The sequence below is a fragment of the Balearica regulorum genome, chromosome 1 (assembly GCF_011004875.1).
Source record: "Balearica regulorum gibbericeps isolate bBalReg1 chromosome 1, bBalReg1.pri, whole genome shotgun sequence".
NCBI classification, from domain to species: domain Eukaryota; kingdom Metazoa; phylum Chordata; class Aves; order Gruiformes; family Gruidae; genus Balearica; species Balearica regulorum.
In genome coordinates this window covers 116,960,864-116,973,364 of record NC_046184.1, presented here as the reverse complement: position 1 = coordinate 116,973,364, position 12,501 = coordinate 116,960,864, and the positions used below count along the sequence as shown (strand labels likewise).

At 44.5% G+C, this 12,501-nt stretch overlaps 1 protein-coding gene across 3 annotated transcripts in view; it reads right to left on the bottom strand.

Moving 5' to 3' along the window:
• The window catches only part of CLIC6 (chloride intracellular channel 6), a 34,678-nt gene that overhangs the window by 5,872 nt on the left and 16,305 nt on the right, over positions 1-12,501 (bottom strand). For all 3 annotated transcript variants that reach the window (XM_075771450.1, XM_075771459.1, XM_075771468.1), the window contains one exon: positions 1,147-1,256. In XM_075771450.1, coding sequence (XP_075627565.1) covers positions 1,147-1,256 — 110 coding nt within the window. The remainder of the gene's footprint in view (positions 1-1,146; positions 1,257-12,501) is intronic.

Below are 12,501 nucleotides of genomic sequence, written 5' to 3'. Positions count from 1 at the left end.
GTTCCAACCCCGCTGCCATGGGCAGGGACACCCTCCACTAGACCACATTGCCCAAAGTCCCAGCCAGCCTGGCCTTGAACGCTTCCAGGGATGGGGCATCCACAACTTCTCTGGGCAACCTGTTCTAGTGCCTCACCACCCTCACAGTAAAGAATTTCTTTCTAACATCTAATCTAAATCAACCCTCCTTCAGCTTAAACCCATTGCCCCTTGTCCTGTCACTACACTCCCTCATAAACAGTCCCTCACCATCTTTCCTGTAGGCCCCTTCAGGTACTGGTAAGCCGCAATTAGATCTCCCCGGAGCCTCCTCTTCTCCAGGCTGAACAATCCCAACTCTCTCAGCCTGTCCTCACAGGAGAGGTGCTCCAGCCCTCTGATCAGCTTCGTGGCCCTTCTCTGGACTCACTCCAACAGCTCCAGGTCTCTCCTGTACTGGGGCCCCCAGAGCTGGACGCAGTACTCCAGGTGGGGTCTCACAAGACCGGAGTAGAGGGGCAGGATCACCTCCCTCGACCTGCTGGTCACACCTCTTTTGATGCAGCCCAGGACACGGTTGGCTTTCTGGGCTGCGAGCGCACACTGCCGGCTCATGTTGAGCTTCTCATCAATCAATACCCCCAAGTCCTTCTCCTCAGGACTGCTCTCAATGCATTCCTCTCCCAGCCTATAGTTGTGCTCAGGACTGCACCGACCCACGTGCAGGACCTTGCACTTGGCCTTGTTGAACTTCATGCGGTTCGCACAGGCCCACCTCTCCGGCCTGTCAAGGTCCCTCTGGATGGCACTTAATTGCAACAGACTGTTTCACCTTTACAATACGTCTTTCTTACAAAGTAAAACTTAGCCAGCTGCCCCACATTGGTGGTGTGAGAATTTGCAAGCCCGTACCAGAATGTGTTCTGAAATGCTAAAACTTCTGACTTCTTACATTACAGAGACCTACTGCAAAACAGATTAAAATCTCAACTGCTTCACAGAAGTTAGTCCACTTTATACTAGTGAACTCAAAAGAGGAATCAGACATCCAGACCTTTAGCCAAGCCATGGTGTGTGCATTTCAAATCTATCAGAAGAGAGTCACTCTTTAACATCACCATTTTGGAAAAGTTGTTCTGAAAATGAGAACTCTGGTTACAATCTCACCTTTTTAAATCCACGGTTGTGACATTAAATATGACACCTTTTAGCCACAGAATCATAAAGAGACGCTGAGAGAATGGGCAGTTTCCAATACTTTCCCCATCACTGCCAGCCTACAATTAAAAATAAAAAAAAAGGTATACATACATCTTTGATGACAGCAAATTTTGATAGCAGATGCAGTAGGAAACCAGAAAACCCAGATCTGCTAAGAGTACGTATAGCATGTTACTCATCTCTGCTAATACATCTTTTCATGCAAAGTTTCTTTATATCTATCTCCAAACACGCACATAGATATGATGAGGAATCCTGTCATCTTGGAGATGTAGCTTTTCATTAAAATGTATTATGAATATTGCCATAAGTTAGAAAACAAAATTGAAATCACAGCAGTCCTTCTAAAGGAAATAGTCTCCACCTCATTTGTCTATGTAAATATAAATCTACCTAAGTCACTTTAAGATTAAAACAAGTTTAAATCAGTTTATGATTACAGGAAACAACCAGAGAAAGATTTACCAGCATAAATTGAGATGTAACGTCTAAAGCACTTAAGGGAATAAACAGAATAAATCAAATAATTAAGAATTTCAAACTAAATAACTGTGGGGGCCCCAGAGAAGGAGGGAAGTTAGGCAGTAGCCTTGCTCCAGCTGAACGCACCCATCCTTGCACTTTGCTGAACTGAGGACTAATGAAGCAGAAGTGCCACATCCCCCTGGCTAAACCCTCCTCATTATACATCCAGGGCTCCCACTTTTAAGGCTTAAGCGTGCCCGTATCCAAGTCACATAACCTCTCTTCCTCTGTGATCCTGTAATGGTCTTTTGATTTTGGCTAAACAAATCACCAGGCATTACTGTAAAGCACAAGAGGTGTAACTCACCATACGTGTGGCTGCAGAAGTGTTGCGCTCATGTATTTTGTATTGCATTTCGTTAAGAGCCTTCATTAAAATGAGCAAAGTCTTGTGTAGTTGCTATTGGTTAAGTTAGGCTTCATGCGACATTGTTGGAAGACAGCAGAGTTCTAAGTTTTAAGCCCTTCATATGGTTCTCCTAAAGCCCCCTTTAAAACTTAAGATTAAATGTAAGGGTGCAGAAGTAAAAAACCAGCTACATCATTTACTTAGTTAATATTTTAGTTCATTAAGGTTTGCTGACCTTATAACCAAACACTGCACAGTAATGAAACCAGTTCTGCTTGCTCTTTCACCTTCCTCAACACTATCAAATGAATCTCAAATACAGTAAAAAGTTCTCCATAAACAAACATTGCCACTGGATCGCTGTACAGTGCTCACCTTCACAAAGAGCTCTATGTCTGGAAACGAGCGTCTGGTCTGGAGCGGGCAGGTTTCTGCCTGGGAGCTCGAGGGACGCATGAGGAGGGACCCTCCTGCAGCTTGATAAATGATCTTATTCTCCATACCAACCCAAAGGATTCTCCTCTGATAACTCTCTGCTGCTTTCTGCCTCTGGTACTGCAACAGCCGCTGACTTTCTTGGTAATGAAAACCAGAATAGCCTATTGCCTTAAACTCTGTCAGGGGAGGAAAACTTTTAGAAATGCTAAAACAGCTGGACTGCTGTGTTAGAAAAGCCTTGTTTTGTAGGTGGCAAAAACGAAAGCTGGTCAAAAGCTACTATTGTACTTTTCCTCCTACTCAGAGCACTGCTTTCCAGTGCTGTACAGTTTACAGCAACAGGAAGACAGAAAAATACTGTGTATCTCATAAGATCAAGACTACAAATGCTGCTAGCATGTGCTTAAAATGGAGCTAAATACATGACATCACCATTTTGCCTCATCTGGCCTCTTATGTCATGTTTTACCCATCCCACAAGGAAAAAAAGGAGTGAAGGGTGTTACTGTGATCTCTCAGTTCTAGCAGTGGGTACCCCACACTCTCAGTGCCAGGCTGCTCCGAGGGGAGTAGCAGCAGTCAGGGGACGTTGTTTCGGAGGTGCCGTGTCTGGAGGAGGCAGGCAGGTATGTCAGGCAATGGGCTGGATCCCACCGGCTCCGTTCCAGCTGCCCCTCACTCTCTGCCACAAGCCCTTCCCATCCCGCTGCCCTCACACAAGCCATGCTGCCAACAGCCAGCTACGGACCCCAGGTGGGCTCTCAGGGAAACCCCTTGGGCAAGACACCCAAGGGGACAGCAGCCCAACCCAGTACCAACCTGTGCTTTGGTGTCTTAAACAATTTATTACAGAGGAATTTAAACCATCAAGCTAAGTCAGTGAAGAAACAACAGTAACAGATCGCTATGGTCTGGGGAAATAACGAACAAGTGTCCAGAAAAACTAGTTCCTACAATTGATTTGATATTTTCATTCAGCCTTTGATAGGAAAAAAAGAAGTTATCTCAGCAGGGTTCATGTACCATTCAGAGAACTTTACAGATAGCCCTGCAGTCAAGAACAGCTATGTGACCAAGAGTGACAGCAGGGTGAACTTTTCCTGATCAGTTACCATCTTCTGCTGACCATTAAATACTAAAATTTTGGCTCCCTCTAACTTTTACTACTGAAGCTAAGGAAATGTGGTTGTTGCTTCATTTTGTCCCACATCGCCTTGACGACAGTAAATTTCAGGGAGCTGGAGGCAGCAGCCCCAGCCTGCTCTTCTGGGGAAAAGTCCATAGGTAGAGTCAGCGATCCCAGTCAGGACAGACGTGTTACCATGACCAACACAGGCACGAAGCAGGCACTGAGTCCCAATTTGTCCTTAACTGGAATGACACATAGGCAACCAGGAAGGTGAGGGACTGGCAGCACTGGAGATGGTACAGAAGCAACCTCCTGTCTTGTTTCTAAGTGCAAACTTTTTACTGCCCATACCTGCTTGGGAGGAAAATTTACTACAGCACTACTGTTTTTCTATTTTGCAATAGACATAATAGCAAAGAGCCAACCCACCAGCCTTTTACCTTCATGCCTCTCAGTCTGCTAGAAACCTTTCAGAAAAAAAAAAATAAAATCATTTGAACACCAAGGAACTGAATAAAACCGGGAATTAAGCATCGCTGATTACAGCAATGCTCTGCCAGCTCTAACCACTGAGATGATTGATTGTTTATCTGGTACTTTTTAACTACATCTATGGGCTAGTTCTGATGGTGTTAAACACACCAATGATGCCTGAAAGGCACCTGACCTTCATGCACTGTGCTGTCTCCTTTCCCATGCTGCCTACAAGGGACATTAATAGTATACTGCTATCTTAGCTGTGTTCTGTGCAACACAGGTACTATGGTCTCTAGTGAAGTGCTGCGACGTTTGCCCAGCTTTGCTGTCTCCAGTAGTTATGGAAAGCACTTTTCTTTTACAGAAGAAAATAAATTCACAGGAAGTAGGGTGTTTCCCCATTTCTGATGTGGCCATGGTCCGTCTCACAGGCTAAGGAGGAAATCTGAGCAGTTTCCTTGTGAAGTCATTTCTGCACTTTATTAACATGAATCTATTCTAAAAGGCCATGCTATCCAGGCTGTGTAGTACATCCTGACGTCTAACCCGTGTCTTCTAGGGTTCCTATGCCTGGACTGATCTTCAGCAGTTACTCGGTCAAAAGCCTCAGCTGCTGAGGTCCTACAGTGCAGGAGGCAGCAGCCATTCAGGTAGGGACAACTGGGAAGGTGGGGAACCACATCGAGCTTTAGGAAGCTGAAATCTATTTAGTCCCCAGGGTCTTGAGCTCTGGGTGGGAGGTAAAGGGAGGACAAATCTCTAGACCAGCCACACCAGGGCTGGTGGTGGATACCTCTAGGTTTCCTTCAGTTCTGCAGAGCTGGAAGCAAATTACAGTAGCCCACACAACAGCACAAGCAGTCATTAAACCTTTGCCTACCATAACAGTGACCAGCAGTCTGAAGTGACTGCAAGACCTTGAACACCAAATCTGATTCAGAACTTGACATGGATTGATCTGGCAGCTCAAAGATGCTACAGTTTCCTATAACCTTCATTGAAGGCTGAGAACGTGAATATTTTGGCCTACTGTGGGAACCAGGATGAAAACAGCTAACTAAAATGCCTTCAGATATGTCAATTTGCATTTTGGCTTACAGGAGACAACTCTGTTCTCCTAACTCAGCTCATCTAATCCAGGGAGCTACAATTCCTACTGGACATCACAGCATCACTGACACATGCCAAAGGTGTTTGCTCAGGTTTCCAAACAGAGGGTCTGCCATGATGACACCAGCCACTCAAAAATCATGAGCTGGGACACTGAAACAGCTTTATAGCTGTGTATCAAGCAACATGACAACAGCTGAAGTATGCCATCATTGTACGATAATTCCCCTTCCAACAAAGCAAGCATGGCCTTCTTAGAGAAGTGGGACTGTGTGTCAACATCTCGCCTCGCAGGGACACGATGCAGCAGTGAGAGAACCAGAAAAGACCCACCTGTCCCACAGTAGTACCCCCAGGAAGACAGCGCAGTTAGGGCCATTGCAGCCTGCAAGCAAAACTCCCTGCATTTTTCTCCATAGCACCACTCAGGGATGCGTAACTTTGAGCTGTTCTTGGTACGCGTGCCACATTTAATTATGCTTCCTCCCTCTTGTGCTTAGGGATGATGCAGGGTGAAATCTTAACTCCGGTGAAGTCAGCGGGAGTCTTGCTGTTGATTCAATGGAGCATTGTGTTTTCAGACTGGTCATAATCTTAATAACCAGGCAAATGCTGCTGTACTTGTAGATAATGCTGCAAGCTGGCCTCCACCTGCAATTGTTGTGACGCTCTCTTAACGTCCAGATTGTGGGGGTGAAGCGGGCCAAATCCCCAAAACACAAAGCTGGTTTTTATGCTCTTTTACTGCTTAAATAGATGGCCAACCAGTGTCTTGAATAAGTGGCATTTACATTTTAATTGTGATTGGTCAGGAGGTCAATATGCTTTTTCTAGTAATACTGGGATTTAATGAGTTCATTAATCAAACAATTAAGACAGCCGTTGCTGCAGAGGAGAAAAATTTCATGCCATGCATGGAAGCTTTCATTCAGAGACTTCAGAGCCCTAGGCAGCGATCGTATATTGTGACAGTATCGACTTATTACAGCTCTCTGTAATCATGTGCCATTACTTAATGGGATTATTAGCCTACACTCCCTTTTTACGTCCATTTTTCACTGTTCCACACTCTCTTTGGTCTTCTCTGTTGTTGTTGTTGTTCTGGGTCTTACTCAAACATGCTGGGAAAGGGAAAAGCTCTCCACACCCTTCTTTCCAATACCGCTTAAGCTGACAGGGAGGAGCACCATCATGCCTTAGGCTAATTTCACTAGGCAGCAAGATACTATGCACAAGATAGTAGAGGGTCCTAAAAGACCTATATTCTGTTTCTGGAGTTGCTGCTGCCACCTTGATTCAGCAGCTCTGCTTTTCTGAGTGGCCTTGAATAAAGGTTCACTTGCCTTCACATCCTCACCCATAGCAGGAGGAAAATGATGGTGACTTTACCCAGGAGTCACACACCGTATGTCGGTATTAAGCCAGTAGTTTGAGCTCTCCCTGAGCTGGAGTGGAGTTGCTCTGCCTCTGGAGCTGTTGTAAGAATTTGTTTTGTAACCGTTTCCGTCCAAATGTCTTGGGAACCAGGTTTTTGAAGGTTCTGCTATTGACCTCAAATGTTCTGTGCCTTCAGAATTGTGATGAGTGGAATTTGTTTTTCCTGGACTTTTTGTTTCCTTTTGAAGGTTAAGCACGGAAGAAACAGTTCAGAAGGCACAGAGAAGACTTTATTTGTTTTCATATAATTATATAATCCCTTTGAAGCTACAGTAAAAAGAACAAGGACCATAACTTATTTTTTTTCTTCCCAAAAGCTGAGCTCCAATTCCATTTTCTTTCTTCAACACGAGGGAGCTAAGTTACCTCCTTTCCCATATTTATGCTGGCTAAAAGGCAGGTTTATCCAGCAAGCAGAGCAGAACCGCTGCCTACTGGGAGACAACGAACCGTCCAGCTGGGACCAGCATCGTGGATCTGCCCCTGCCTGTTGTGCTGAGCTAGCTTTCTCAGGCTGAACCGGGACTTTCCTCCAAGTTTCCTTATTTGATCCCCTGCTATCAGGGACTTTTTGTGTGCTCTTCCTTCTCATACCACACCAACAACTCCCCTCTCCTTTTTCACAAGGCATTTGGTCTCTTGTCAAAGAACAGGAACCGCAGCACCCAGCTCAGAACTACTCCCTGAGAAACTACAAGGAGTTCACAAGCTTGGGCTGCCTGTGGGAAGCAAGTTTAGGGCTGGATGCGACTTTCAAGATTTAATTCCTTCTACAGACTCATTTGTTCGGCACTGGCATGGATTAACTGAGCCCACTGCATTCCTAGCACTGACTCTTGCCCTGAACTAAGCTCTGCAGTACCAGCCTGATAGCGGTAGCTGCTAAGAGTAGCTACCACCAGCTCTGCACACATAGTGGCAATGCAAGAAAGGCCCCCCGTGGCAGACAGCTCTGCTTCCTGCACCACTGCAAACAGCCATTGAACTTGCCTGCACGATGGCCAAGAAGAAAGGGGAGGGGAGCTCCCACCACCTCCCCTCTCCTCCTCACCCCTGAGAGGACATCCCACTGCCCTCTGGTTTACCATGAAGTGCCAAAGCCATTTTTTAAGAGCATTTTTTTAAGATCACAGGCAGAAAGAGAGAAGGAAGCAGTACGACTGCACTCCCATACTGCCACTAGCGCAAAGACCTCCTTCAGCCTTGGCAATAGGTTCTGAGAAGCACATGGGTTTGACTGCAGCTACCCCAGAAAATGTCTGTTTTCTAGGCATAACCATGTTCTGTTAGTGTGCTGTGACAGATATATTGTTTTAATTTAAAAAAAAAAAAAGAAAAAAGCATCTACTCCTTGAGGATACAAAGTGTATCATTCCTCATTCTTGATGCCTGCTACAGTATTCATGCAGATTCCTATAGTATTACAACACTGAAAAAATATTACTTCTGTTATGAATGCAATAAAAATATAGTTACAAGTCTTTTTTGTTCACTGAAGGTAACTATAATGCATTTAATAACATATGATATTATATGCTAGGCACAGAAGCACCACAGGCATGTCCTTTGGGTCAGATCGCATTCAAACCAAAGCTTTTTGTGAGGAAGAGACAGATCACCTGGAATTTTCTCTATCTAAGCACTGTGTTCATTTTATGGCCTAGGGCTAGGGCGCAAACACCCAAATGCTGAATTTTAGAGAACTCTTTTGATGCCACCTACTGGGCTTGAAATGGAAATCTCGACTTCTGCTCTTGGAGTGATGAGCAGTGGCAGCCTTCAATGTCAGCACATCTCATCATGAGAGGTTCTGCCTCCGAGCCACCTCCGCAGCAAGTTGCCTTGCTTTTTGTTAAGGGCACTCTTGAGAGTACTTGAGATGCTGAAATTGTACTTCCAGGATAAGTCTTAAGATAAAGCATCTGTAATTTAAAATACATTTTAATTGACAAAGTAAAAATTTTGCTACTTATTATTCCAATACTTTTAAACAGTTGTGTAGCTCTGCGTATCTGCTAATATACAACACTTAAAACATATGTTTTCAGCTGCTGTTTGATTTCTCAGCCCAATAGCAGAAATATTCATATTTTAAATGTGGCTGGTAGTTGAGATTCCTGCACATAAATTGTATTTTTGGTACTTGCCAGGGTAGACTCTTGCTGTGTGTTTACATCTGCAGTCGTGAAGTTCAATGAGAAAGCTGTGTTAAACAGTAATTGGACACTCCTTCAGGTAAAAAAAATAATTTCCCCTTCCCTTTCTCTCTTTTTTAAGACCAAAATAAGCACCTTGATATTGAAAGTGTGTCATAAGGATTTTTGTTTTAAAAAGAAACATATCTTATTCTATAGTTAAAAATATTAATAACATGTCTGTTCAGAGAACACCAAACATACTTAAAGGATTACAACTTTGAACACACAAGTTCAGTAACACACATTTTGTCCTAAACCCTAATTAAGCTTTGAGATTAAGGAGGCAACAGTAAAAGTAACTACAAGCATACTGCTAAAAATAGGTTCTTTCTCTTTTTAAGGTGCTAAGACATAAAAACAGGCAGGGAAAGGAGGGAGCAAGTATACTAAAATGTTTTCTCTAATGAATGAAGGGGTGGTTTGACTTTTACCTTTCTCTCCTACGAGCACGGGCATGGCCCCTTTTTCCTGCTGGAGCTGGAAGTCTGCCCCTGCTGACTCAAACGCAACTGGGGACAAACCCTGGGTGCTCTCCTTCTGATACAAACAGCTTCTAGTAGTTGAGTAGCTGAGTCTTCCATCGGAAGAGTGTCCATGTTGAACTCCACCCCTGTAGGAAGCATGGCCCTTTTCCACCTGAGCAGGAGTGATGCCCTTCTCTACCCACCACCTCCTACCTAAGAAGGCTGCAAAGTCAGGGCTGCAAAGACTATCACAGCTGCAGTCTTCTGCTACATCATAGACAAGTTCTCACTCCATACACCCCTCCCCGAGCATGTGTTTGGGTGATTCAGGATACAGTCTCAGTGGTGAGATCATTCAATGCAAGACTGAAAGGATTCCCATGACCACCCATCCAAACTAAACCATGCCAATGGGTTGCAATAGATTTTACAGGGCATGCAAAATTAGTAATCTGGACAGTCAGCTGAAAAATGGACCCTGGGGCCCCTGGATGTCTTCCACTTTCTCGCCTTTCTCCTGCCTCTCTTTCAAGCCACAATCAGCCAAGGCATTTAGGTGTGCTTGTAGCTTTTCAATAAGCAAGTTGGCTCACTGATTGCAAATAGAAGGACGAATCCTTTAAGTTTTGTATCTGTTAAATATCCTTTTAAATGACAACCTGAAATGCAGCTAGTTATGTTGGATCAAGTGGATCTAATTTTGTTGTCAGCATAAAGCAGACCTTCATTGTAAGTCCTGTGCACTCAGTAGGGGAGGAGAAATGACAAAGCAAAGCATCAATTGACTTTACATCTCAATGTTTCAGCCTGCAAATTAAGGCGCTTTGGGAGAAGGACATGTTAAACAGGGTAGGTACCCAGATCAGCACGCTGCACAAAACATGAAGACAGGTGCAGGCAGAATTGCAGGAAGGAAATCTGGAAGAGGAAGCAACAACGCAATTTGGGTGTACTTGGCTTGACCGTGACCTGCTACTAGCCCGGAGGGAAAAGCTTGGTTTTGCTACAGAAACATGGAGTCCTCTCTATGCAGGTCAATGGATGTCATGTGCTATAGGGAGAGGCAGCAGTGCAGAGCGTACCACTGCCCAGAGCAGGATACGATTAACCAAAGAGCACATGTCTTCTAGAGCACTAGGGCAGCTGGAAGTGGTTCAAATCACTGGGCATGTTGGCTTTCCTCTTCTCTTCCTCCCCTTCACAAAAATGAAAATGTGCATTGGTCCAGGAGGAAGCCTTGGAGGTCCTGTCTACCATTTCAGCAAAACTTAAGAGCAAGTTTCAATCAGAGAGATGCTGGAGAAATATCTGATGACAAAAACCAGACCTGCAGATGGAGCCTGCAACCCAGGAGGCAGGAACTGCAGCAGCACCACCAGTGCTTTTTGGAACAGACTGAATACCCAACAAACTGATAATCCTGAGTGCTGGGATAATCAAAAAGTGATAAAAATGGGTACAAACTGTTATGTTACACACTGAAGCTGGAAGCCACCTCGCATAGGCTCAGCCAAAAAACCCAGGCCTATGGTTAGATCTATATAGAGCAAGCTACTCCTTGAGGATTCATCATCTTACCTGTCTCACACACTCACCCACTTGGGATGACATACCCTCTGGTTTCTCTGAGTACAGCACTAAATAGCCCTACTGAGTTTAGGCATCTAATTTAACTTAAGTGAGCTGAATCCCACCCTTGGAGACTACTTATCAGCTAGAGATAACTGCCAAAAAAAGAAAGACCTGAGTGCATTATTCCCAGTATGTCTGACTCAACTCTCCAATGGAGCTGTAGGGAAAAGGCAATGTTGCCTTAGGTTCAGTCAAACCTGGCACTTCCACAGAGGCAGGGCAACATTCAAGCCACAGCATAAGACACTGTACATGGTCCTGAAGATGTCTGAAAAAATCTGGTCCTCCATCTTCATGAAAGATTAAATCAAACTCAGTCAAGTGCTACTCAGATGATGATGAAAATGAGGAACCTATCTGAGAACAGAGGACAGGAAAATCTGTTCTTGTTTAGACTTGCAGAGCAAAGACTGAGGAAAGACATGATTACTCAGTGCAAATACAATTTTTTCCCTGATAGTTGGGGATGATGCTGAAACAAAAACAAATGGGTCCAAACTGGCCAAGAATGTTCCTAGCTGACAATTAGAAGGGCTCCTAACCACCACAGCAGCAAGGTTTTGAACCAGGTTTCCAGTAGGATTAACTGGTGTATCAATATGTACGTGCATATATGACAGCACGAGAGGGAAAAAAAAACAAACAAACAACATTTTGTCTCGAGATGAGATTCAGTCCCTTTTGGCAGGGACTTGAATTTATTCTCCACTGGGAGGTCCCTTGCTGCCCGTTGTTTCTTTGCCCACAGCATGGACATCACTCCAAGGACAAAACGATGGCAAGCATCACGCTTTTGTATTCCGTGTCACTGAATGTATCCAAGGGAAAATAATGCATGTAGCAAGCTCCGGGGCAATGATGGATTAAACAGCAGCAGCTATCCCAAACAGAGTTTACACTCTAAAAAAATTGAATGATTCCTTAGAAAAGAAAATAGATGATGGATATGGTATCTCTGACAGCGAGCTCCAGCCAGACACCAGACAGGATAGGATGCTATTGGCAATGAAGAGAGTCCATGTGTTAAGATCAGCCAGACAGCAAAATGTAAATGGTGCCAGAGGTTATCCTCTTTTGGGGAATAACGGGAGAGCAGTTAGCACAAAATGGCATTTTATTTAAAGTGGCTTGAGCAAATCATTGGAAATCTAAGTGCTGACACCATATGTTTGATGTACACTTACAAGTAGGGATGGACACATGATAATACGGGCCAGTATTTATCCGCTGGCCAGGTACAAGTGCGCGGCTTTCAGAAGATAAGGAGCAATGCAAGGATCCCAGGGATGGCAACTGAAAAAACCCACTCTCCCCAGCCCAGTCACCCCACACAGCAATGGTAAATGGTAACAGAGTCTGAGCTACAATGGGACACAAGTTTTGAGGCAGCTACAGGATCCAAATGAAACCTAGGATGGCTGCAGCAGCAGCATAGAATCATAGAATCATAGAATGGTTTGGGTTGGAAGGGACCTCAGAGATCATCTAGTTCCAACCCCCCTGCCATGGGCAGGGACACCCTCCACTAGACCACATTGCCCA